The sequence below is a fragment of the Branchiostoma belcheri genome, unplaced genomic scaffold (genome assembly GCF_001625305.1).
Source record: "Branchiostoma belcheri isolate BF01 breed outbred unplaced genomic scaffold, Haploidv18h27 scaffold22, whole genome shotgun sequence".
In the NCBI taxonomy this organism is placed as follows: Eukaryota; Metazoa; Chordata; class Leptocardii; order Amphioxiformes; family Branchiostomatidae; genus Branchiostoma; species Branchiostoma belcheri.
Window position 1 is genome coordinate 2,786,284 of NW_017803713.1, and position 26,193 is coordinate 2,812,476.

General features: G+C 41.5%; 1 protein-coding gene across 1 annotated transcript; it reads left to right on the forward strand.

Moving 5' to 3' along the window:
• The first annotated feature begins 1,810 nt into the window (after nt 1–1,810).
• LOC109470194 (sprouty-related, EVH1 domain-containing protein 2-like) lies at nt 1,811–25,705 on the forward strand. The gene is made up of 6 exons (XM_019769016.1): nt 1,811–2,242; nt 11,730–11,910; nt 12,783–12,951; nt 20,005–20,069; nt 20,633–20,833; nt 21,349–25,705. Exons 1-6 carry the CDS (start codon nt 2,217–2,219, stop codon nt 22,093–22,095), a joined length of 1,389 nt encoding a protein of 462 aa, XP_019624575.1. The 5' UTR covers nt 1,811–2,216; the 3' UTR covers nt 22,096–25,705.
• Nucleotides 25,706–26,193: the final 488 nt, after the last annotated feature.

The window sequence follows — 26,193 nt, forward strand, 5'->3', positions numbered from 1 at the left end:
AATATTTGAAAAGCTAAAGTAGAATGACTAAGGCTGATGTCAGCAAAATCGGGAACACATATGTCTCGGAGCCTTGTGTAACGTTAATCCTTCCGTTGTGGTGCAGGCAAAATTTGCCATTTCCGTGGGAAGTCTGCAAACCAATAACGCTACGTTAAATATAGCCGTGGCCCCTGTAAGTTCTTGGAAAACAGGAGGACTATCCCCTCGCCTCGCAACGCGCGTGTACACGTGCCGCCGCGCCGCTGGAACGTCCCCCAGCGCAACCCATACAAGGCCATGCCTCCATTCATACCTTGGCGATGGGCGTGGCTCTACGGTTGTCATGGAGATTTTCCCAGAGCGCCTGTTGATTTCTTAGCTGCGCACAATGGACAAGGCCCCTGGATTTCACTCTGCCCACGAGAGCTCATTATGATCTGGAGCTGCTCCTCACTGAGACGTGTTGAAAAGGCGATAATGGTTCTGATACAATGCATGTTAGGTCCGGAAGGATAGGGGTCGTGAATCTGTGCTACGTCTGTCCTTTTGTGGACGGCCCGAACTTCCAATGTCCGAATATAAGTAGTGTAGTAGCTTGTCTTTTTCATCCTTTCTAATCCTTTCTTCTTTTCCCTTTTTTGTCCGGGCTTTCTTTCGTTCGTTTTTTCTCTCCAGCTCTCTCTGGTATCCACTGACAACTGTACACTAGATTCCGGTTACTACAAAACAGCATGATTACATTGGCAATTGCAACTTCTTGAGCTATGTTCTTCATAAACATATACATAGACAGAAACACGAGGATATTCCCCAAAACACGAAAAGGCATCAGCTTTGCCGTTAATTATTGTCAACGGCGCGAGACAGTTGCATGCACCTTCAGGTTTTCCGAGTGTCTCGAATATAGCCGAGTTACGGAAGCGGCACCACGTCAATGGGGTGGCTGAGTCCAGCTGTGAAAACGGGGAAAGCATCAGCTGTCATCGTGTACTTCCCCTCTAACCACTTCATAGTCGGCAACTTGAACGTCGAACATGAACATTCGATCACGTGACGGTGAGTGGTCAGACTTGGCGCACCTGTAGGAGCCGAGCACCTGCACAGGAAGGCCGCTGACGTCCTGTCTACGCACGAGGGTCGGACAGAAATAATGGTAAGTTGCTCTTTCCCAGGAAAACGAGATGGAACTTGAAACAGTTTTTTATTTTTATTTTTTTACTTTCTTTCTTTTCTTTCAACATGCATCTGTACATCCTGATGGACGGTATACTACAGTGACGATGACCAATCTCATTTTGTAGGAAGGCCCAATACACAATGTACTTCAAACTCACTGTGTTCCCTCTTGCTATATAACCGTTCGCCAACGATCAAGTGATGTTTGTTCATTTTATTTATGGTGACAGTGATACATATTGTCTGCGGTTTGCCCAAGAAAAGGGAATGCGCATGCCAACAACTTGCACTTGCTTTGCAATATGGAAAAAGAAACGCTCAAGAAGGCAACAACTCTAATACAGTAGTACAACTTCAAACTACAAGATTCCGACTTGTCAAATCTCCTAAAAGTTTCCATAGAAAGTTTAAGCTGCATGAGCAATTCTGTCCAGTCCTCCTCACGTCCTCCTTTCTTCCTCCGAAGCTTTTTCCTCCGTTACTATGCCACGCCCGGGCCCACATTCGGAAAACAGGCCGAGTTTGCGTACTGACGTATGTCAATCATGTGTGCAGTAATTCAGGCTGCCTTATCCAAACACCGCCAGTATTTGCTGTTTGCATACATTAGCGTCCCTTCCGCCCGGCAGGGTCAAATTACATTCATGGTCTTTCATGACAAAATCACTCCGCGTTAATTGACAAGTTGCAGTTCGGGCTTGCTACGGTCAGTGAACGAGGTTTTACGTCAATTCGTGGAAGAAATCTGTAGGTTTGAGGGTTGAGTATTGTTGTGTTCTACTTGACAGACTGACGGGGAACCCTGTATCCAGGAAATACTGCAGTTTGTCCGAGTTGAATGGTTTCACGACCTACTTTGCGCGGAGGAGCGGGCAGTGTGGGTGGTGACGCGCCATTTCCTGAGCGGCCCCAGCTGAAGCCGTGCCAACATGAAGGCTGAAAGTCGGTGAAATCGGCCAAAACTTGGGGCGAAATTAAACGTTTTCCGGGCTGTAGCGCGAGGATGGGCGCGGCGCCGGCCCCCGACGACCATCTTCTGGATTTACGGTGCTAGGACGATGGATGGGCAGCGCCAATTCACGGAGTAAGTGGGGGTACTGGTGTAGCAAAGTTGGGGGGCCATGTTGCATTTCAAGTGTTGCAGAGCGATAGCTCGGGCGACCGACGGTGGAGGTGCAGCTAGTTAGGTACAGAGGAGGGCCCCCGATCTGTGTCAAAACGCTTAACCACGTACTGTCATGTTCATGTACCCTTCTCAGTGTTATCGTAGAGGTGACAAAAGTTGTGTGAAGGTCTGTCCCCGTCCCGATCGCACGGGAAGGCCATGAGTTAGGTGGCGGGTCGTGTGTGTGTATACATTTTGCGGCGTGAGGGCTACCCTCCCCAAAACCGCGCTGCTCGCAGACTTGGTTCATTCATAAAATGTGCCGTCTGCCAGACCGTGGTGCTATCTTCTGGGCAGGGGAGGGTCGATCCATGCGTTACACTCTATTCTTGTTGTAGCCAGTGTATTTAGCAAAGTTTTCTGAGGTTTGGAGGAAAACACACGTACAAATCCTCCCACCGAGGGGGCCTCTCTATCAATAGTCAGCTATCGAACCATGTGACAGTGCTTTTCATTCATAAAAAGCCTCTTTGTAACACGCCATAATCCAGGGAGGAGAAGTTTTCATTCACGCACAGACGTGGTCTTTCCGGCGTGCCATTTTGTGGGGAGGAGGTTTGCCGTCGGGCCTGGCCGTGTAGTTTTCAGGGTTTCTGTGTGCGGGTGGATTTCATAAACACGGCTCCGGCGGGGTGTGCGCCACCGGAAGCCATCTTATCAACATGTCTCGGTGGGGTTGCAGGAAGGGCTTGCGGGGAGGTGGGGCACGCACTCTCGAGTGCTCTCCCAAATCCAGGGCGGCTTGTCCGGGGCCAATCACTGCGAGCTGCCCGACGAGTTGGTTCTTGTTTAGTGGGCTTCATGGAGGAAGGAGGATAAGCGGGATGCTCTCAGGAATGTTGTCGCGAACACAACAGAATACAGGCTTTTTACCAGGGATTGTGGATGGTCATGTTCGGATGGGCAAATTGTAGTCGGGTCGCAATTAGGAGTAAAACATCGGTATGTATGCAGTTAGGGGCATATTTACAAACAGGAGAGGACCGAGTTAAGTATGTGTATACCTTGTAATTATTCTAATTCATGTTTAGAAGTTCAATAACTTCGGGGAGGCTGGAGAGCAGGCATTGGACTGTGGCATATCTTGGAAGTATGCCAATGTCCAATTATGAAGGTTCTCATTTGACAATACAGGCAACTGCACAGCTTGTGTACAGACACAACAGAGCATACAAACACACACAAAAACAGAATAAATATGGGAACTGTCAGCAGTGAAAGGAGAGGAAACTGCTGTGACCCCCTCACCTGGTGGACACCTGGATTGGCATGCTAGAACAACTCCACTTCCGAATCTAATTACCCCCAACAGTTGTGCCTGACAGGGAGGGAGACATGGCATTGGCAGATCAGTTTCCAGCAATATTAACCCTGGTGGCTGTGAGGTAAGGTCAGCAGCAGCAGCCCTTTTGTGAGGAAGTTTTCACATGTGGGTCTTTTCAGTGGCTGAGTGACCTTCAGGGAAGAGGGAGGAATGGCAAACCTTTGACCTTGAGGGATTACATGCTTCCTCCCAGGTCCTCAGCTAGGGTTCATGTTGGCAGGGAAGGATGGTTGGAACTTCCTACGTAGCTTATGGCTGGCTGGGATGGCAGCCAGGAGGACAAAACTAACAGGCTGGGAGGAAAAAAAAGCTTGATTATTTCTGCTTAGAGGATTATAATTTTAGGAGCATGGCTTAGTTTGTTGTTTGGTTGGTTGGTTTGTATGTATGAGAATAAGGTTGTTTGTGAACAGGATCATGCTAATGGCTATTCAAGATGCCCTGAGTATATGTCTTAGAAGCAAAGGTGATTAACCCTTCCGGTGTTAGGGCCAATTAAGATATTGTGGCATTTTAATTGGATGAGGACACTGGTTGGATTAAAGTTTGGTCCCCTAGCAGCCTTCTTTTACATTGCAGCTTTGATAGCAAGCATGGAAATCCTACAGAGGATGAGTGCTGCCTACATAGTTCTGTTTAATTGGTTCAAAGGATGCTTGTGATGTGGTACTTGATGTATCAATTTACATGTACAGTATTGAAAAACTTCTTGCACATGTACTTTGTTTCTTCTGTTGTATTAGATTCTTTTTTATAAGTTTGTGTTAGTATGTGTATATATCTGCTCTTATATGTGACACTTGCAGCAATGAGTCATTGATCTGAGAAGAAAGAAGTAGTAATGATGCCCAAAAAGCACATTCATGATTTGTATTTGACTGATTCATTTATTTTATTGAATTGCTGAAAATGGTTAATTTTCCTCAACAAAACAGTTAATGGTCAGAAGCATCATTATCATATGTGCCAGTTCTCCATGACCCTTTTAAACCTGCAGTTGTGCTGTTCTATTTGACAAATTAAGGGAAACATCTACCCTTCATGCTGATGTTAGATAATGTGCAAGGGAGTTTTCAGGGAAAATAATTTTTTTTACTAATTGTACAAAAATATGACACATGACTAGCATGATAATTCATAACATATCTGTACCAATGACACAGTTATGTTTATTATATTGCTCTGCTCTAAAAATAATTTCATGCTTGGCGGTTTGTTCACCTTTTACACTCAAAGTAACATTTACGGTGTGATAATTGGTTTAACCTTAAGACTATCCCAGAAAGATTGGTCAGGAGGGGTTGGGCTGGAGGCATCCTTATAAATAACAATGGGTACTATTCTAAACGCTGGGCACCTGCTCTCTTCTAAGCAATTTCACAAAGAGATAATCATCAACAGTGAGACAGCCAAGTTGAAAGGACGGACATCTTCTTTATGCAGCATAATGCCGTTTTGTCAGTCAATTTGAAACTTGGTTCTTACACAGTTTTTGGCTCAATACAAATTGTGAATAGATTTTGAGTTGAAATGACCATAATTATTAGTCAAAAACTACCTCAGACCTAAAATTTTTTTATTTCAAAGTCAAGAGCTTTAACAGACATTGTAGACCTTACAGAAAGTCGATTATATGAATATAGCCTCTTGGGCAAGTCTCACAGGGGCGTTCTGTGACTGTGTTCTGTGACTTTTTTGGAGAGGTCTAGTTACATAACATTTCTGTTATTGGTAATATGGTAGCAGATGTCGCAAAAGCAGCAGCAGCAATCAGAACTGGATACAGAACTGGAATCAGAAAGCACAACATTATAAGGAGAAAGAAGGCAGGTAATATCAAAACCTTTTTGTAGTCTGCAATGCTGGCTAAGAAGGGATGTCCTGCTCTGAATCTGTCCAGTTATCTCTCACAACCATGTGTCTGTGGGGCGGAAGGATTTACCCAGGCCGAGCAACTGCTGTGTTTCCTCTTCCCTGCTGTTTGTTGTTACCACACAGCAGACTTCCGCACCACTGTTTGTTGCCAACACTGCCAGTTTGGCTTCCTGCAATTGGAGCTGGGAGCAGACAACCCCTGGCAATGGTAACATGGGAGAGGAGAGGGTCAAGGGGGCAGTGGTTCCCTACTATCTCCTTTAGTGGGGCATTTTATCTTCCACTGATACCAAAAAAGATGTCAAACCCAACAAAACCGGATGTAGGCTTTATTTTGCCAGGTTCCCATGACCATTTTGAGTCTTGTTACATATATGATGTTTTGAAAGTCAGGTTGAGCCTGCACATGTTGTATTCAAGCATGCTTCGTGCTTTTTGAAAAATGTAAGACATAGGTATACAGTTTTTTTCAGTGATCAACCTAGTTGTGTGATAAATCCCCCCTCTGACCCTCCTCATTTTCTTCACTTGTTCCTGATAATAGAAAGGATGCCACACAGACAAGTGTTAACAATCTACAGCCTTTGGTGTTGAACATTTATTGACATGTAGAAATTAGCATCAATTTTGCAGCAACGAAGGCTGACCCCACCACAATTATTCAATAATGGTACACCGGAAACATAAAGTTGGGAAACTGGGTCAGATGTGAACCAGTGCAGCCTCCATCCTGCTGGAAGATACTTTATGGGCACCCATGAGGTTTTCTCATAGAATAGATTGAGGTTCACCGGAGACCTTCTAATTTGTAATATTAGGTCAAAACAGCATCTTGCAGGCTTTTAAAAAAAATCTTTCCATCAATCCATGGGGTTTTAAAATGTGTAATCACCACATAAACATGTCACAAACAGTTTGGCTGTTCCAACAAGTTTTCACAGTAATTTGTCACTTTCTTTCTTTTTTTTTTCACCTGTTCAGTGATCCAAACAATCCTTTAGCTTGGTAAGGCCCTTACTCAAGCAGTATCTACATGTGCCTAACTGCCAGTAAACATGTCAATCATGCCCTCTGAAGGGAGTTTTACCTACAATATAAAATGATGGGTAGCACCGCTGTAAAAGCCCTTCAGGTTGAACGTCTTTGAACTACTTGTCATTCACTTAAAGTATACAATGGCAGATGCTTAAGATTTCAATAAATTCAATTCATTTGAGAGTTAGTTTGGTGAGCAAATATTAGCTTTGGTATTTGTAGTGGGGGGGAGGGAGGGAAATGCTGCTTGTTTGGAAAAAGTAGTCTGTAATGTTGACCATTGTAAGAATTAAAATGGGTTACATTTAGTATTAAATTCAATGGATGCATCCATTTATGTTACAAGAGTAAGGTAGGCTGAGTGTCTTTCTTACTTCATTTGTTTGACTCCATGATATGTACATGTATTTTTTTCATGCAGCGTGGTACCTGAAACAATAAATCGTTTCCTGTAGTTATCATTTCAGATTTTGCTTTTTTTAGAAATGTCTTGAAAGTAGGTAATTTTGTAAGGGTTCAAGCTAGACAGGAAGGCATGAATATTTCAGCAGTTATTTATGTCTGCTGAAAGGATTTTCCATCATAATCACATCAAGTAAACGACTTCCTGTTTGCGTCTACATGGCCCATGGAATCATGGGATTTATGGTCTGCAATGACACATACTTTAAGATGCAGGAGTTCTAGTGGTATATCTGAGGTCTTGAATAGGATATATGTAAAAAGTTTTGGATGCAAGTAATCTCTTAATATTATCTGAGACTTAGTTTTCAACTGACAACAGTACTATGATGAGGTCTCTACCTCTGAATTTCCAAGAAGAGTAACAACTAGTTGTTGCAGATTTACTACAAAAATGAACACCTTTGTCATCAGTAGAAATTTTGACACACTCTGAATTCTGCTCCATAACGTGTAAGGTTGCCAGTACAATGGCACATCATACGGTTCTTTGAATTGAGGCAAGACACTTATTGGGAAAAATGGTAAAATTTTGTTCTTGCAAACTACCAGAAACTGTCACATCATGGCTTGTATATTGTATGAACATTTTAGAGGTTGTGATTCAGCTGTGCATTTGATGAGCCTACATCCTTTACCAAGGTATAAAAATGGGCCAGAGTAACATGATAGTCAATGTACATGTCGTCCTAATTATTCATTGTCAGGACCTGTCTAGCAGGATTTCGAAACCTTTACCAACACAGTGGCCCAATTTTTCTTCAGTTCAAAATGTTATGTTTCTTTTTTGAACTCTCAGTACTGCATATTAGTGAACATTGTAGCCAGGTGTTGAGTTGTATGGTGGCATGTAGGGAGTAGGGGATTCCTGGGGGAGTTTGTGATCCAAACCACAGACATGTGGGCCCTGTGCCCTAAAACAAATAAGGCTGCTGTGTTATGTGTGACAGGGCTGAGAACCAGTAGTCGACTACTGGGGGCAAAATGGACATCCAGTAGTTCAAATGAGGGGTGTTCATGATTTATAAACAGTTGCATGCACAGATTTATTGTCTTCAAGAGTTGGTAATGTGGGGTATAAAGAACTTATCTGAATTTATAGAGTAATTAGATTAACAATTTCTATGATATGAACTCAAAGTGCCAAACTTCCACTATATGATGTTTTTAAATGTTTTTAAACCAACCTTACAAATACATTTAGGTTTTAGCAAAGCCTGTGGGATAAAGGGGAGAAAGTTCTTGAATACTGTGTGCTTTTTCTCTCCATATGGTGGTCATCAGTAGGCTCTGTGTTCCCTCAGGAAATACATTTGTAAAAGCAACCTTTTCTAACAGAGAGGTTTGTTCCAAATTTTTCTTTGCTTTAATCATGGAGGTATCTTTTACCTCCATCTTTAATCATAAAGAAACTCTTTTCTCCATGTGGTTAGTAGCTGAAACATTATCAAAGTAAAAATCAGCATTTGAATAACTTACCTATTTGTGAAATGTTCTGTGAGAAGATTTATCAGTGACAGAGGATTAGATTTTGATGCTACAAATCAAACTAGAAAGGTAGAATTTGCACTTTATGAATACAGTATACGACTTACTAAATACTGAGGCTTGCACAATTTGCAATTCATAAATCATAGCACTCACTTGAAAATCAGTAATCAGAGCTTGCTGAACATTGTAATTTATATCTGAAAAATTCCACTGAAAAAGGTTGTATGATAATCTACATGTATGATGTACTTGTCTAGAGTGAAAAGCCCTTATAATTTGTGTTAATTTCTGCATACTGATACATACTGGAATAATCTTGAAGGACAAAATACACAATGGGCTAGAATTACACACACTTAACCTTGAAACTGAAATACAAATCTTTCTTATATAACCACAATTTGCTGCAACAAGGGAGTTGGAACGACATTATGGAACAGTTGGAAATAGCATGCCCTTCTCCTGGCTGGGTTTAATCAATTTAGATTTGAAGAAACAAATTCCAAAGCAGTCTTATGTTCTGCCACAATGACTTTCCCACACGGGGTTAACCTGTGCACAGTGGGGTCATTTCTGCATGCACCGCATGTTTTAGTAACTCTCCAGTGAGTCTTACAGCAGGTTAAATTAGTTTATGCATTCTGTAATTTGTAGAAGATGTGTGAGCTGATTGATATGAGTTGGTTGGGTTCCACAGACATGTTTCAAGTTCATCCTGTCGTGCAGTAAAAGGTTACCTTTGGTCTCTTTTTGTCTCCATCTTGAATGGTTGGAATGGTTGCCATAAGCCCTTGATCTTGCCTTTCCTGTTTGTTCATGCACAGTAGCATTTTGACAATGGTGGTACTTTTGTCGTGGGAAGTTTTTGAAATATGATCATCATGCACATGTGTACTGGTACAGATATGGTGTTACCGTCATGTGTAATTTGTGCCTTTTACTAGTTTTAGGGGTGGACCAGGTAGCCTCTGTATTAGTCTTCGCTTTTCAGGTGGTATTTAGATATTGTTGTTTTTTTGGCTGATTATAAATGACAAGACCATGCAGTAAACCAGATAAGGTGGAAGGATCATGGGGGTCTAATTTTTTGAGCACCATCTAATTTTTCTCTTCAGCATTGTTTCAAGAATTTGCATCCTCCTGTTGCATCCTGGAAGCACAAGTTTTGCCACTTGCCAACAAGTCTTAAACGAAGCTAATGAATAGTGTTCTAAAGTCACCTTTACTTTTCTCAGCTCTCTTGCATCAACTTTTTTAGCAAAAAATCCAAGGACATCTTATGAAGTTGGCAAAGCCTTGAACCTGAAAGATGAAAACGCCAGCCAAATGGACGGCTTTTTTCCTAGTCACTAGTGCAATGTAGCTGTGCATGCCCCTACCCTCTGCCCCGAGCTTATCAGCTACATACTTATGTTCCCTCGCTACGTCCGGTAGGCCTAATGGCTTGTTTACTGGAGGACACCACGGGATAACGTGCCCTCCATGGAGCTTTTTTTCAGCACGAGTTCCTCCCTGTGTTTTATTCTCCCAGGTTTGGGTTTTAGAACAGGTACTGATTGGTCGCAGCCTTGTGTCTTGTGCAAAGTTCGTCATTTCTGGGTGTGGTGGTTTGGTATAAATGATTGTTTAAACAGTCCGAGTCGGTAACAATTATCGATCGGGGCTGACATCAGATATGTACAAGTGAATACATCATCATTTGTTTGATCAGTGGGACAGGGGTCCTGACAGATTGTTTGGACGGGGACTGATTTTTGTGAGCAACGGTTGGGCTAAGTCAAACACAGAGTCGACAAGGTTGTCCGTTTCTTTGACTTCTGTTCAGGCTGGCCATGTAGCTCAGGTCAAAGTACCCTATTTACCCAAGTAACATCACCAGGGAGGATAACTTTGACTTGACTTCAGTTTACAAATGTAACATGTACAGTCTGGTGGTTAGCTCATGTGGACTAAGTTATTTCCTTGATTCTCAAAAAAAGTCAAATTTAGCAATAGTAAAACAGGAGAACAGATGAATATGGCTACAGTGTTTAAAACTGTTTGTACCTAGGAACAGACTTTCACCTCAAACTCTGTTTTCATGTTGATATTACAGTTTAGCAGTTTTTTTGTTTAAATCCAAAAACCAACAACTTGGTGTGGCCAACATTGAATGTAGATCAGTATGTTGGGATTTAAATGCCAGTCTACACATCTGAGTGCTAAACTTAAAATCTGTATGCATGTTTTTGGTAATGTAACAGTCATTTGGAGGGGATGTTAGAAACTCTTCGGCCAAGTCCACAACATTTTTCATAGATGGTAAAGGTATGCTCCATTATGAATGGATCAAAGGTTTTTCAAAGCCATGTTTCCAGATAGTGTTGGAACAATGTCGGTTGCACTGAAAGTCAGCTAACGTGCACTGTACGGTAGTTACATTTGTGTAAAGGAGAAAAACTTGCCTTTTTTGGTTATGAATAAAACATTGCCCAGGAAAATTTAAGAAGGGCAGCAGTGTTAAATTTGCACCAACTGTTGCCTTGTAAGGAAAGCTAGTGCCTTAATTTTCATACGGTCCCCTTTCTCTGGTGTAAGCCGTACAGGAAGGCAGAGCTTTGAGAGGATGGAGAAGGAGCCAGCGTGCTGGCTTTGCCGGAACTGAGATACCAGCAGGCAGAAATAGACTGTCTGAAGGAAAAGGTTAAACCTGTCACTGGTGCAGGGGGAGAGATTTGATATCGTGCCAAGAAAGACTGCTACAGGCGTCAGAGCAATGAAAACTTACCAGTATCAGAAAACATTGGGATGGAAAATGTCAATGGAACAAAATTTGTTGCAATGAGTTGGAGAAGTTGTGAACAGCAGTGTTGCTTGTAAAGTGGGTGGCTACATTTTTGAAGTGGTTCAAAGTTAAACTATTGTCTATCACTTTTAGCAACTCTGACTTGTAACATTTTGACCTTGTCATTTGTATTTCACCTTTGAGGTAGCTGACGTGGCATTGTTGTTGACCTTGACTGTAAGGTTTGGGGGGAGGGGCATGTTTACATACCGGTAGTTGCAGCCAGGATCTAACTGGACTGCCCCGGTAGTCCTGCCTACTACTCAAACACCTGCATCAAAATATGTAAATGCTACAATTTGACCAATCACATAATGACTAAGCCACCCTCATCTCCAAGCAGATGTTTGAAAATACCAAATATTGATGATGTTTTTTATTGATGTATATTTCAGGGACAATTCGATTGTCCGAGTGCGTGCCCAAGTCATGACTAGAGATGACTCCTCAGGTGGCTGGTTGCCCCTCGGGGGAGGGGGTCTCAGCATTGTGGGGGTGTACAGCTTCCAGAAGGAGGGGGACGTCCTCCCCAAGAAGGACTTCGTCATATATGGAGAGAGGTTAAAAGACAAAACAGTGAGTAGACTATTGTTGTGTTATTTGTTCATGACCTCCATCAAGGAGATTATGTTTCAAATTCTGCTGTATGTCTAAGGTGAGTGGATGGACAATAATGCAAAAATGCCCCTTAGTTTTCTGAAAACATGATATTATTTGCATGCAGGGCTCAAAATACTGGGTGCATATGCACCTTAGTACACCCAAAATTGGAGCTGTGCACCCAATTTTTTTCTGTAGGTGCACCCAAATATTTTTGTAGGTATTTTGTACATATCAAATGTATAATGGTATGCAGGATATTCTTGGCATCTAAGTGTCAGAAAAAAATAAAATCTTTCTTGTAGTAAATCTTTCTTGCAGTACTTGTTTTTTTTTAACTTTTTGTTTGAAGTTAGCTCCCATTTCAGATTCAAGCTCAGAAGAAGAGCAGTAAGGTCTGTAATCAGGTTTTGTTTTATTTGGTGCACCCAAACAAAATTTTGTGCACCTATTTTTTAGGTTGGGTGCACCAGTGCACCTGTTCCCAAAAATGAATTTCGAGCCCTGTCATGTAAATAGCTGTTCATTTAATGAAGGACAAATTCAATTATTTGTCCTTACTTCAGCATCATTTAGTTAAAAATATTGAAATATTTAAGAAAATTAACTTTCAACAACAAAAATTCAAATCATGTATCCATTATACAACTTTTGACACAAGACAAAATGTCATAAGTCAATGCCTTCAAAGCTGCCATCATGGCATTTTGAATGAGTGTGTTACAGTCATACCTGTCCTCATTCATAAGTACTTCAGGTTCTACCACATGCTGTGGGAAACAAAGACCCCTTGTTTTCCTAAGAGGATGTACTTGTGATTTACCTTTGACCTTTGTGTTGTCCCACAGGTGGTGCTAGAATGTACGCTAAGAAAAGACGTCCAGTACAACAGAGTCACACCCATCTTCCACCACTGGTTCCTGGAGGAGAAAAGATTTGGACTGACCTTCCAGAGTCCAGGAGATGCCCGTGCCTTCGACAGGGGAATCAAGAGGGCTGTAGAAGACCTCTCTGAAGGTGAGAGACTGCTGTGGTGTGTTACCTGTGTCTCAGTTTTGGCTAAAAGCCAGGGCAACACAAATTGTGTCACAAATGCTAGAATACACATCTTTACCAGGTTGACTTTGTTTGATGGTCTTCCCAATTAGCAGTTCCCAATGCTGCTGATAGTCGAAAGACAAGGAAATGTAGTTGTTATTATTCGGGAGCCCATTTTAATGTATGAACACCTGGAGAAACTTGTCAAGTGTAGCAGTGTAGTTGCTATCAAATATCAGTTGCAAAGCTAGGTCCCAATGTTGCAGGTACTGTATGTACAGTTGGATCCAGATACATAGTTGAATCCCACAGTTTTGTTATTTCTTGGTAGTTTTCCTCCATAACTGGTTTGTCTGTAACATGTCAAATTTTTGGGGTTTCAATCCAGAGAAGTGGCCTTTGTTTGAAAGATCATCACCCATTTGTTCAGTGACTTTCTATACTGAACGGATCAAGGGTATTAGAAAGAATAAGTAGTTGCATTGTCTATTCATAGGTTTGTCAAAACCGAATTATGATTTTGCAGTTTTCAGAAGGATCCATGGGAAAACAAGTTACACACATTTCAGGACACTTCCATGATCTGTTCCAGCTATAATCATGTGTTCCTTACAATGACAATTCTTCATGAAGTCAGGAAAAATTGAAAGTATAGAATAGTTTCTGTGGAAAGCCGTTAATGACTTTTATGGTGACAACAGAAGGGTAGACGGCAGATTAAATTTCTCCTTCCAGCAAACTGCAGGCAGCGCAGCATACAAGAGTAACACCCAGAGGCACTTCCCTTCCGCTGTGTTTCAGCCCTTTTGTTCTTGGTGGGAAGGTAGACCAGTCGTAATTGCTTTTGACCGCAGGCAAGAGTTGTTGCTTTTTTTATGGATTTAGGAAGGACTACCCTGTGTAGCCTGAGGAAGGGATTTGCGAGCTGTTTTGGGGACATGTATCTACCAGGTGGCTCAAGGTTTCATAACAGACTTACTTTCGGCAATGAAAAGATGCAGGAGTCTAACTTTAGAAGTAATCCTTGAGTAGACTGCTTCCTAATTTGGAAAGAAACAGCCAGTTGTTGAAGGTGAAGGTCAGCCATGTTGATGTACCTTGGTGTGGCATTTACCTATTACATGTCATTTACCTACAAGTAAACCTCCCCCCTTAGTTTCTTCCCTCACGAACTGCATTTTTGTCCATCCCATATACTAGGTGCATTGCACTTAATATCTACATATGCTTTTACACCAAAGGCCAACGTGTTGGAAGTGGAACTTGTGCATGCATGAAACCAGAATCCCTCAACCAACCCCCCCGGTCATCTCAATTTGGTCTAAAACATGGCCAAAGTCACAAAATTATGCAGGCAAGCAGAAGCCAAGTAAAATTTTCCCAGAAAAGTCTTGAAAGAGTAAGTTATTCAATTTTATCGTGGATATGGTGGACTCACCTGCACAGCTCAACTATGCCAGGTATAGGTTTTTTTCAGTCACTTGCATACAGTTCATGACTACTGGTATTTAGGATATGCTTCTAAAGATGAGGTGTCATGCCTCAATTGCTGATCATGTCAGACTAGTATATATGTAAAGAAAAATCCAATATCCATACGTTGATGACTCAACCTCCAATATTTCATTTTATACATTCCACTGTTTAAGAGAAATGGTCATGAGTCATGTTGGCATATTTGAGGCCCGCTATCATTAGATCCGAGATCTCTTCGGAATATGCGGCATTGACGTCACAGCAGCAAATTTCCTGGATAGAGAAGGGGAGAGCACTCCATGCCCACCCACACTCTTCCTGCCTTTCTTCCCCTCATGTTTGAACAATAACTGTTACCAAATCAAAGTATAGCCCACTGTAAATATTAGAGGGGGGAAGGAGGGAAAGCAGGCAGGCATTAGCATGCTCTGCACTTTTGATTTGTACAGTAATGATTGTCAGTTATGTTGGAGACTCCAAGGTGGACTTATTTCGGTTTGATTAGCATGGAGAAGAATTGCCAGGTTGTGCCTTTTGTGCAGTTCTTTGTGGGTACTTTTACTCACCATATGGGAGAAAAAGTATAATTGTTCAGTGACAGGCATGTTGCCATGGCAACTAACCCCTCCCAGTTTGTTCATGTTTGCAGTTGAGATTGCCTAAGATGAATCGAAGGAAAGCAGGAAGGAAGAAGGCGCTAAGTATGTTGTGTCAGGCTTGTGTCTTTGACAAAGGGAAAGTTGCAGAGGAAAGTTGTGTTCTTCTGAGATCAGATCCACTGCACATATATTAGATATACATGCAATGAAATGAGAGACATCATGGTTTTGAGATTTTTCTCTGTTAGAAATTCTATTATAGACTTCAACGTGATACTCATGATCTACTGTAAATCGGTACTTTTGTATTTGCGGGTTTCGCAGTCACTTCTATACAGAGAACTTATCATTACCGTGAAAAAATGATTCACTGAATTTCTTTTTGCTGCCCCTGCCACCACTGGGAATGTGTCCATTTTTTTCAGACCGTGAACATTTGCCACCGTGAACATAAAGTGATTTACAGTATCAGAGAGAGTACTTGTACTTACTGTAGTCATGTGGTTAACTCCCCAAACCACAGATGACCAATGATGTCAACCATGTCAGTGCCAAGGTTACATCAATCATTGAAAGGAACATGAGAGGTCATTGCATTAAAGTTAGGCCTACAATTGGCTGACAAGAATGCTCATTTGATTGGCCAAGAAGTAATGCATTAAAACAGATGTTTCAAGCAAGTCAGTAAGACTGACGTATGGAGGAAATGTAGGAAAGGGACATATCAGAAGAATGGCGTGGGGTAAGAAGAAAATTGACAGACATTAGACATACACATGTACAAAATGTACTATAAGACCTTCCATTGCACCCCCACCCCTCCCATTGTGACTTCAATACCACAATCCTTCCTGAGGCTCCCTAAGAGTACATGTAAGTACAGGTTACAGCTTGATCCTGTTGTTATTGAGCAATGGAATTTTGACCAAGACAAACCACTAGGAGAACAGTCATTTACAAGTGATGTGTGGCACCTGTTGAACTGCTATATCCTAGAGATATTCCATGTGTCAAACTGTTTGTAACAAATTTTCATTTTCGTTGTAAAAGTGTACATCCCCAAATATGCTTCCAAATAAGAGCACAGGGAATGATGGAAGAGCAGTTGTAGTAGTGAAGATTAACATTCATTCTCAATCTGAACAAGTAACATGAAAGAAGATCTAATGTCGCAAATGTACGATAGCTATTTAGTTGTGTACCTTACTCATATTTGTTTATGTTGAAAGACAAAGTTCATTGAGATCTATATAATTCAGGTGTACAAAGTTTGAGTTGACTTTTCTGTTGTAGGCTGAGCCCCAATGTTATGGTTTGTGGCCAGTGGCCCACAGCAGCCTCCCCCTCTGACATCACCAGGCCCAGATTCAGCAAACAGGAAATAGCGGACATTCCGCAGGGTTTCAGCCAGCATGTGTGTCACATTAGTGAGGGGACATTGGATCTTTCCCACAATGCCCCAGCCTGAGGAAACCTAGGTGACCGTCTATCCGCCCTTGGAACTAAGACTGGTTACTCTGCCGCTTTACATTCCTCACGCATTCCCTTTTCTTTACTGTTCCGCAAAGCCTGCAGGTTTAGAGCCCCTTTGTGGGCAGCCCCGTAGGACTAAGCTGCCTGGCTTGTAGGTGGCTGGATTGAACTAGCTCAGACTAGTCTTTCTTCTTTTCTGGCCTGGCCCTAAGGATACTCCTACCATATCATGGCTATGACTAGTATGAGTGCTATGATGTGGTTGGTAATGATTGTGCCATTTGGTTTAGATTTTCCTCAGCACTCCCAGACAGTCCAGACTGAGAGTAACATTAATTAGAAAAGCTTCTGCTGATCTGGGCATAGAGGTGGTCTGCTTATCCAAGTTGGAAGTCTGGGGCAGGTGTTTCATGTCAATAGTCTTTGTTCTCCTGCTTGGCTTAAAGTTTTCAAGAAGGCATTCCATACCCTGATGTAAACAGTCCATATGAAATATGTATCCCTGTAAGGCAAATATTAGGTTCACAACTAGTCATGACTACTGTACTGGTTAGTGTTGGATGTAAGCTCTTTGGGAGACAACAGAAGACTGTCCAATGATTCATCTCCTGTAACACAACACCAGCTTGATTGGGACAGCAGGGTGAGGGGAAAAGAAACTAATGTCATGGGGGATTAAGGAAATGTCTTGGGGCGTCCCTAAGGAGACAGCATCAGCACCTGTTCTTGTGGGGATTGACTGGACAAGACTTCTGCCATGTTGACAGACTTGATAAGATTGAGAGAGAGGCAGCACAGCTCAAGAGAGATACTGGTTTGCTTTGATGGCATCACTGAACCACAACTTTTGGTAAGACTTAGTTACTGTGTGTAGCTCATTTGATTCTGAAGAATACAGAAGGGTAGCTTGTAATTTGTTTCATTTTCAGTTGCTGTAGCATGCCCCTAATGTATCTTTTCAGACTTCTTCATATGACGGACCTCTCCTTGTGATCATCCTTTCTTTGTGTTTTTTATTTGAAATGGTGGTATAATTTACAACATATTAAAGCACAGATGTTGCATTGTTTTTAGGTATTGAAGCTTTAACATGGAAAGTTTTGTTAACGTTTGATGATGGTGTGGCGGAATTGCGGGTAAAGGTATTTCCTTTCCTGTAGGCATAACAGCTGGCATTGTTTTAGCCCAATTCCTGGGCTCTGTGTATATACAATGAGCGTGTTGTGGCTTCTTCCCTCTGCTGTAAAAGAAATAAGATGAACCCCCAAGCATTCACTTCTGTTTGGTTACACACTTTTAAAGGTGCGGTGTGATGTCAGGCTGCAAAGCCAGTCCAACTCCTGTATAAAGTTACCAGATAGTAAAAGGTGGGATATGCTCACAGCTGTCCTCTGATCCAGATTGTGTGATTTTCCAGATTAGAGGAATTCTTCTTGACACAGCTCTTATCAGCCAGCCTCCTCTGGAAGACAGACAGATGCAACAGTTAGAGGTTTAGATAGAACCATCACACAAAAATGAAGCATGGTTACTGCCAATTATGGCCCTGCCCTACATATATGGCTATGAATGGAAAAAATATATAATGGTCTTGGCCAAGATTTTTACTTTTGTTTTCATGTATAATTACCTGTCAAGAATTAAAATGTTGATAGTATAAAGAAGGTTGTGTGTAGATTTCCTACAACTGGACCCTGCTTTTGTTTAACAATTTGCAGTGGATCTTTCATCAGTAGATACATAGATCTTCAGTTTGGTATCTTGAATATGTGGTAGTTTTTCTTACTGTGTTTGCACCTGTATGTAACAGGTGGAGTAAGGGCGGGGTTTGGTATAACAGACAGTAATTGGAAAAGAGGCATGTTAGCACACGACCCCAATATGTTCTTATCCTGACCTTCAGAACTCTCAAGTGGGGATGTCAGTGTCCCTTGAGATAGCGGAAGGAAAAAGTCCAGGAGATAGAAAGAAGACCCCCCCCCCCTCCTTACAGTTTGATCTGAAGCCACTTGCCAGTGATGTCAGGACCCTGTCAGAGTGGCTGCATTACTGGCATTCCTTTGCCCAAGGTTGGCCTTGCACAGTCTGTTCTTCAGAGCTCTTTCTTGGTATGGCTGCTGGTACAAAGGAGAGGCAACTCAGGTAATTTTGATGTTAGTGGTTTGTCTTTGCCTGGCAGCTTTGTTAGATACATACCCTTGAAATGGTAAGATCCTGCATTGTTGTAAAGCAGACCGTTCTTGTAAAGTTTTGAGGGTAGCCTCAAGGAGGTCTGATACCCTGGAATTGTCTCAAGTGACAAGTGGTGGAGGTCAGACTTGGATAAGTTTTGCAGTCGTGAGATACAGGTATGGAAAGTGGTTTGGTTAGCTTGTTTCTTGTTGATTTCATAGGAGACTTCAGAATACTTTGTAGTGAAACTACTGTACTTTGCAAGTACTAGCAGTATATTAGAAGAGAAACATCATGGCCTGCCAAGTTGCCAACAATACCATAGTCACGTTTCCTTGACTTTGCAAAACTGAACAAGGCATTCTTAAGATATCTGGGGGCATGTTTGTTAGTTCAAGGAGTAGATCTTAAAAGAGGATGTTACATGGATGTCACTTGTAGTTGTAAACCATGTAGTATGTGTTTTTGATTCTAGAGCTAATGTATAAGCTGTGTTGGATTCAGTTGGTAACATCTGACCCTTGTGTCTGAAAAAGTGCATTTCTGTACAGGCTTTAAACTTACTAGTAGCTTACTGTTACCATGTAACATTTGAAAAGTATATGTAGTTCTATGACATTTCCACCTTATAATACATGACATTGGTCACTTCATGTGCAAAGACATTGGGAATTTGCAAAACCCCATCAACTCATCATGACATAAATGAGGTAAAGACACCTTTAAATTAATTCCTGATGTGCAGTTGGCAACAACTTAAAACATAAGGGTAAAATGTCATGAGATTTCCAAAGTCATTGTGTCTTTCCAAGTTGAAGGTGACCAGTTGTACATTAAGTAGGTCATAGAATGATTCTGTCAAACATTTCAAACTGTCACTCAGAAAGTTATTTTCTCTTGCACTTTTCCATGCTGTCCTTTGGATTTATGTTCAATAACTGGGGTAAGTTTTCTTGTTTTGTCAGTGCTAATTTTGCTTCACATTATTGATTCATTTTCTTCTCCCCTTGTTATAGTCCTTTCTTAGAAAAACATACACAAAGACTAAGTTACTGTTAGAATAAACTTTGTTTGACAGTACACTGCTGTAGTAGATACATGGTAAGTTTTGGGATGTAAATTTGTATCTGCTTCAACTCTGTTTCAACTGTCACACGTCTTTATCATTATATATTCTTAAAATATATAGGATTGTCTTTTCATACTTTGTACTGTTGCCATCTACAATTGATGTTATTAGCCTAACCTATCTTAGTATTGTATCAGAACAGAAAGAAGGTGACAACCTTCTCATGATACTTATTTTTTTCAGAATCATCGCCTTCCTCAGTGCCTAAGTCTTCACCAGGTGAACTTGATGAAGAAGATGTTTTTGTTGTAAGTTTTTACCTGATTTGTTTGGTACCATATCAATTGGGTATATGTTAAAACATATTTCAAAGATTTTAGTGCTGACATTTGGAAGCTTTGCATTTCAGTTTTATCACTGGATGTCTAGTAAAGGTATATTGTAAAAGGTATCTATATAATGATACTTTTTTGTTATAGCAAAATATAGATATTTGCCTAAGCCAGAGATGCTAAATTTTGTAATGTATATCCCATCTTAAGTGGCCTGTATTACATCACAGCACACCAAAAATGATTGGTGGGACAGGAAACATTTGCCGTGAGCCCCTGGGCCGGCCTTTGAAGAGCCGCTTCCACCTACTCTTCCATTTGGCAAAGTTTGTTTAATGCCACCCATTTGCTGACAGCTCTCAGTTACCAAGGAATCCTTTGCTCAGTCATTAGGATTGCAGAATGAGTGTATTTTTTTGCTTCAGGTTTTGGAAATGTTCAGCTGTAGAAAAGTGACTGAAAAATAACCACTAGTCTTTGAAACATCATTGTTCATGTTGCGACTAGGTATCTGAATTTGTTACGTTCTGCATTTTCAGTCTTTAGATGGTGACAGCAGTCGGGAGCCGACGCCCAAGCCGCCAAAGAAGGAGCGGAAGCCGGTGACTGTAGCGACGCATGACCCTTACTTGAGCCAGTTCTCCCACCCACACACCACCCACTCCCACCTCCACAGAGTACACTTCATCACACCCAGCAGGCCCATCCGCGGCTCGCGCAGATTACACTCCACCAGAGAGGTGAGACAGGTAGCACTTCGTGTTGCCACCCTGTAATGGTAGGGGCACGTGGATAGAACCTTCCTGTAGTCCTGGTGGGGGAAAATGATCTCACTGTCATATAGGAAAGCTAATGACAAACCTTAACACTTAAAACATCAGACGTTCTCCCAGTCTGCACTTAGATGTGTGTCAAAGTCCATGATTAATGACCAACACAGAACTTTTGCAACATTGCAACATTGCATGTCATATTACTAGTAAGTGCAATAGCATGGCTCATTCACCTGTGTCTTTCTGAACATACCCGTAAAAGACATTCCCTTTCACTAATAGTGTACGAGTATATCACCATGCTTAAGTATGTTGTTCCACAGACCTAAACTGATACCAATACATCAGTTAACATTAGATGATTAAATCTGGAGCATGATGTAAAAGCTCTTGCACGTTAGGTAGAAGTAGGTACCAGGTAGTAAGTTTTTGTACAATATAAAGGTAAACTTGACTTGACTGTTGCTCCCGCTTCCTTTCAGACGACACATCCTGAAGTGATATTCCAGGAGGAGCACACTTTCATCAAGACTGAGTCAGCCAAAGATAAAGACAAACAGGATAGCAACAGGGACAGTAGCGACAGTAGTGACATATGGATCAGGCATACTGACTCCACAGGCCGGGCGGCGTTTGCTGACTTGCCTGGACATCTGGCCTTTCCCGTGGGCAGCAGTGAGAGTACGAGTGACGACGCAGATTCGTATGTTCATTTTTCGAAAAACTATCCGAAAGTGCACGATTATAGTTATCCTATGTTGGAACCAATCCGGACAGATGCCAGTTCCTCCAAAAGTGGCAAATCCCGCGTAGTAACAGTCCAGCCTTCAAAGCTATTCCAGGACAGAAGATCACAGAGTCAAACAGAGCCATTGAGACCTCAGACCGGAGAGCAGCGATGTGTGTATTGCCGTGAGATGTTTAGTCCAGAGGTAAACCGGCCGGGCAGCTGTGAGTTTGCGCCGGACCAGACACAACAGTACATGAAAAGAGTAAGCTGCATGAGTGCAGCTGAGATGATGGTTTATCATTGCATGTCGGACCCTGAGGGGGAATATGTGGAGCCGTGTTCGTGTGACACGAGCGATGACATGTTCTGTAGGAGGTGGGCTGCACTCTCTGCCTTAACCTGCGTGGTGCCGTGCCTCCTGTGTTATCCGCCGCTCCAGCTGTGCTACAAGTGTGGAATCCGGTGTCGGTGCTGCGGCGGGAGGCACAAAGCTGTATGATGCAAGCCACTGAAAAGTCACCTTTCTTCCATTGAACGCCATAGAGAAAAAAACAAGGACGTTACCACATCCGATAAGCAAGAATTATCGCGTGCAGGATTCTTGTGGAAACTGTACACATGCCCGCAGTTCCAGGGCCTCAATTGCAAAGTGATCCTCGCTCCACTGTGCAATGGTCGGCAGGGAGCGTGTGAATGTAGGAGCTGGTCAGACTGTAGAGTTTATATAGTAAATAGTGTATATAGAGAGTTGGCAAGTTTATTGGCATTGTTACCACATGAAAGCATTTGTAGTCTTTTTGTAAAAAAACAAAAACAATGAATGATAGCTTTCATGAAAAAGGGTATTCATGATTCTTGAGAGACAGCAAATGAGAATGGGTTAATCTAGATAGCTCTATGTCCTTGATAGTTGTATTTATTATTGTGTGCATGATAGCATGTAGGACAGCTGCCCAGCATTCTCTATGCCTTAAACTTTGCATTCCAACCTCTGGCTGGGCTTTAAGGACAGCCTAAGCCTCACGCACCTGAGATGGCATTAACCTCAAGTGACCCTAAAATCGAGAAAACTCGTGACCAAGCCTGGACTCCAACCACCCCATACGTTAAAAAAGCTCAGTTGTCCGTTGAATACGGTAGTTAGACTCATGGGCATCTTTTCCCAACTGTTTTATGTTTAACTAATAGGTTGTCATTTTGAGAAGTCAGAATCTTTGTAATTGCACTGAATCATAAGTACACTGCTTTTACTTTGTTGTATGTGTCTGATAACAAAAATATCTGAACAATGCTGGAAAAATTATGATTATTTGAAATCACTGGAATTTAAAGAACAAAATTTTACATTTTATTGAGTAGAAATATTGACAAACACTAGATTGAACACTAGCTGTGGTAATTTTACCCTTTTCAGGTATTTTGCCCTAAATATTCATGTGAAACATTTTTATGGAAGTCATGGTGGGATTTTGTGGATGCAAACTGTTGAGGTGCTACAGTAGTGACACAGGATGTCAATCAAAGATCTTTTTGTTATGTCCTGGAATTTTGACATCAATTTTACACCTCAAATTGATTGTTTTGTTACTTGTTTTTGGGGGGGGGGGAACTGGTCACATACCCTCAAAAATGAAACTTTCTGCAAGGCTGATACATTTTCCTTAAGTTTTTATTTGGCTTATTTTATGTCTGGGAGAAACAAGTCAGGCCAACATACTGGTAAAGACTGAATTCTACTTCACCAGTCAAGCTATCAGGTCTGGTAACCTTAAATGAACCCACTACCTTCAGGGACTTTGCCAGTAAAGGCATACATTTTTAATGGCAGGGTGTTATTTTCATAGTATGTGGTCATTTTTCCCAACAAAGAAAAGCATTGCTATGATGCCTATAGCCCCCTCATGGTCCACACATTTCTGTAGCATTCTTGTCAAAATATGTTACGTTGAGGTACAACAGTAATGTAGTGTAGGAATGGGGGAATGCTTTTGTACTAGATCAGTCAGTTTTTAAGAGTGAATTAAAATTGGTACAATGACAGTCCCTTGAACCCAGATACATGATCTTCAAAGGCAGCATTGTAACAAAATTCTGCACAATCAATCATAACAATTAACTGCCAGGCTTGTTGTGTCTGTGCTGTATGGTGTCTTCTGATGATTTTGTACAACCCACAGTAAAGTATTAGATATGGGTATTTTAAAACATTATTTTCTCAAATCTCTGACTTGGACTAGTTTTGATCAACTGAAAATGAAAAAAAAAAGTTTTGATCAACTGAAAATGAAAAAAAGTTGCATATTGTTTTTCGTAAACCACCACCCTTTGATATCCCATGTATTGTTACGCATAGAAAATCAGGTTTAGACTGAAAGGAATCATTCCATATTTATAGGTGCTGTTCCTTCACTGAGCTCAGGTATTGGAACCTGTCGTCCCCCCCCCCCCCCCCCCCAGCATACCTTGATACAACTGCAGAAAGGGTTGCCAGAACAGTTCTGGAGTACAACCTGTTTTGCTTCCACCCCATTCAATTGCTCTAAAAGCACCCAACCCACCTACATTTCTTCAGCTGTCTACCCTCCCACTGTTGAGTCCTTATAACAACAGTGTGCGGGTTTGTTTTAAAACCTATGTGTACTTCTGATAGACCCAAATTCTGGGAGGGTTGAAATAGTTAGAGAAATGATGTCAGTACTGGCTGTCAGCTTATTTTTTGTTGTGTATGGTTAAAAAAAAAACACCCACCTTGTCCCCAGTGGTGGTACAACCCTGTTGACAGCTCCTGGGACCTCTGGCCTCTTGAGTGTTTTAGTTAAATTTCCAGTTTGTCAGGTAGGCTAGAGTAGAGGCTGCTGTAACTTCTTCACTAAAATGTTTGACAGATTGGCACATAGAATAACAGTTGAGGTTGAAAAATCTTGGGATGGAGGTGTATACATGTACATATATATATGTATATATATATATATATTGGCAAATGTGTATCCTGCAAGATGCTATGGCCAACTTCTTTCATCAGCTTTAGCAGTAAATGCAAATTCAAGAGAAATTACTGCAGTGTTGTCATCCTTACTCTATATATCCTTTTGGAACTGTGCCTTGGGAGAGGGTGAAAACCAAGGAACTGAGATGGTCAGATCTCTGCCGTTCTGTGGGACATGTTTGTTCTCAACTTGGACTGTGTTTTTGAGAGGTCAACTGATTTGGCTTTCCTGTGCCTGAATGTACATGTATAATTCACAGGACATGAGAATATCTTTTGTTTCAAGATTTGTGCGTAGGGCTTTTGATTTACTTCTGCTTCACTGCAAATGATAACCATGTTAACCCAATTACAATAGCGACTTGTATATTGCATTGGTTGGTGGATTGACGTGGCTTCTTTTATACAAGGAGCCACTGGTATGTCTTGTAAATATATGCTCATAATCAGACATGATGATGACAAACTCCCTTCAATTATGTATAGAAAGAAAAAAATTATGAAACTAAATTTTATTCTGATTTATCAAAAGATACAAGATATTTTTATGGGCTGTGTGATTTTGTGACACTCCAATGGCTCTGAGCGTAGTGCAGTCCCCCAAAACTTACGATAGTAAAGAAGGTGTTGATTCCACTTGTAGCCTCCTCCAATAGGCATTTTTGACTTCCTACATACAAATGTATGACTGTTGTAACAAACTTTTATTCCCATGTATGTATACTGTACAAAGTAGAAACCTTAAATGGTTTTAAGGGAAGATATGCAATTACCTTATTACTACTGCCTATTTTGTATGACTGCTTTAGTCTAGCTTTCTTATTTGCACTGTTTTTATAATATGAGAAGAATGGACATTTCCATACAGGCAGGGCAGTGATTTGGCCTGCCTTGTACCACTGGGCTGGCTTATAATGGCATCTTGTTTTGTATCCTTGTGGCCCAGACTGCACTGAAGATAAAGTTAGGTTGTTGTATGAGGGATGCTCGTCAGTTGCCATGTGGACTTCACAGAATATTGACGTGTGAAATAAACCATGTACGAGGTCATGGCGTAGGACCTGGTGTAGGACAGACGGGAGAGACTGCCACAGACGTGGCAAATAAACAATTTGCAGTTCTACAGGCTTGTTTTGTGTTTTCTTTAATTGTTAAATGCGTAATGTGAAATTCCTTCTACAAATATATACACACCTCTCTTTCAATTTGAGAAGCTAAAGAAAGGTGACATACTGAATACTATAGTCAGCCCCTATACTCTTCACAACTTACACTAAGTTACAATAGCTATCTATAGAACTACATATAACACGACAGAAACAAAAGACACATAGTGACTAGCAAAACATATGCTATCCATTAACTATTACACCCAGGCTTCAAACTGATCTGAGCTACTGGTAAACCTCATGCCAAAGGGCATCTTTAGGCAGCAAGTTTCCATCTGTTCCTATAGGCTGCTGCATGCTCAGCCTTCTCCAAGGGGATAGTGGCTTCCAACATGGTGCCCTCAAAATTCTCAATGTAACCTGATGGATTCGCTGTTGAAATAAATCTGCAGAAAGAGTTCTGAGAACCATTGGCAGATAGACGGGAAGAATCGCTATTTAC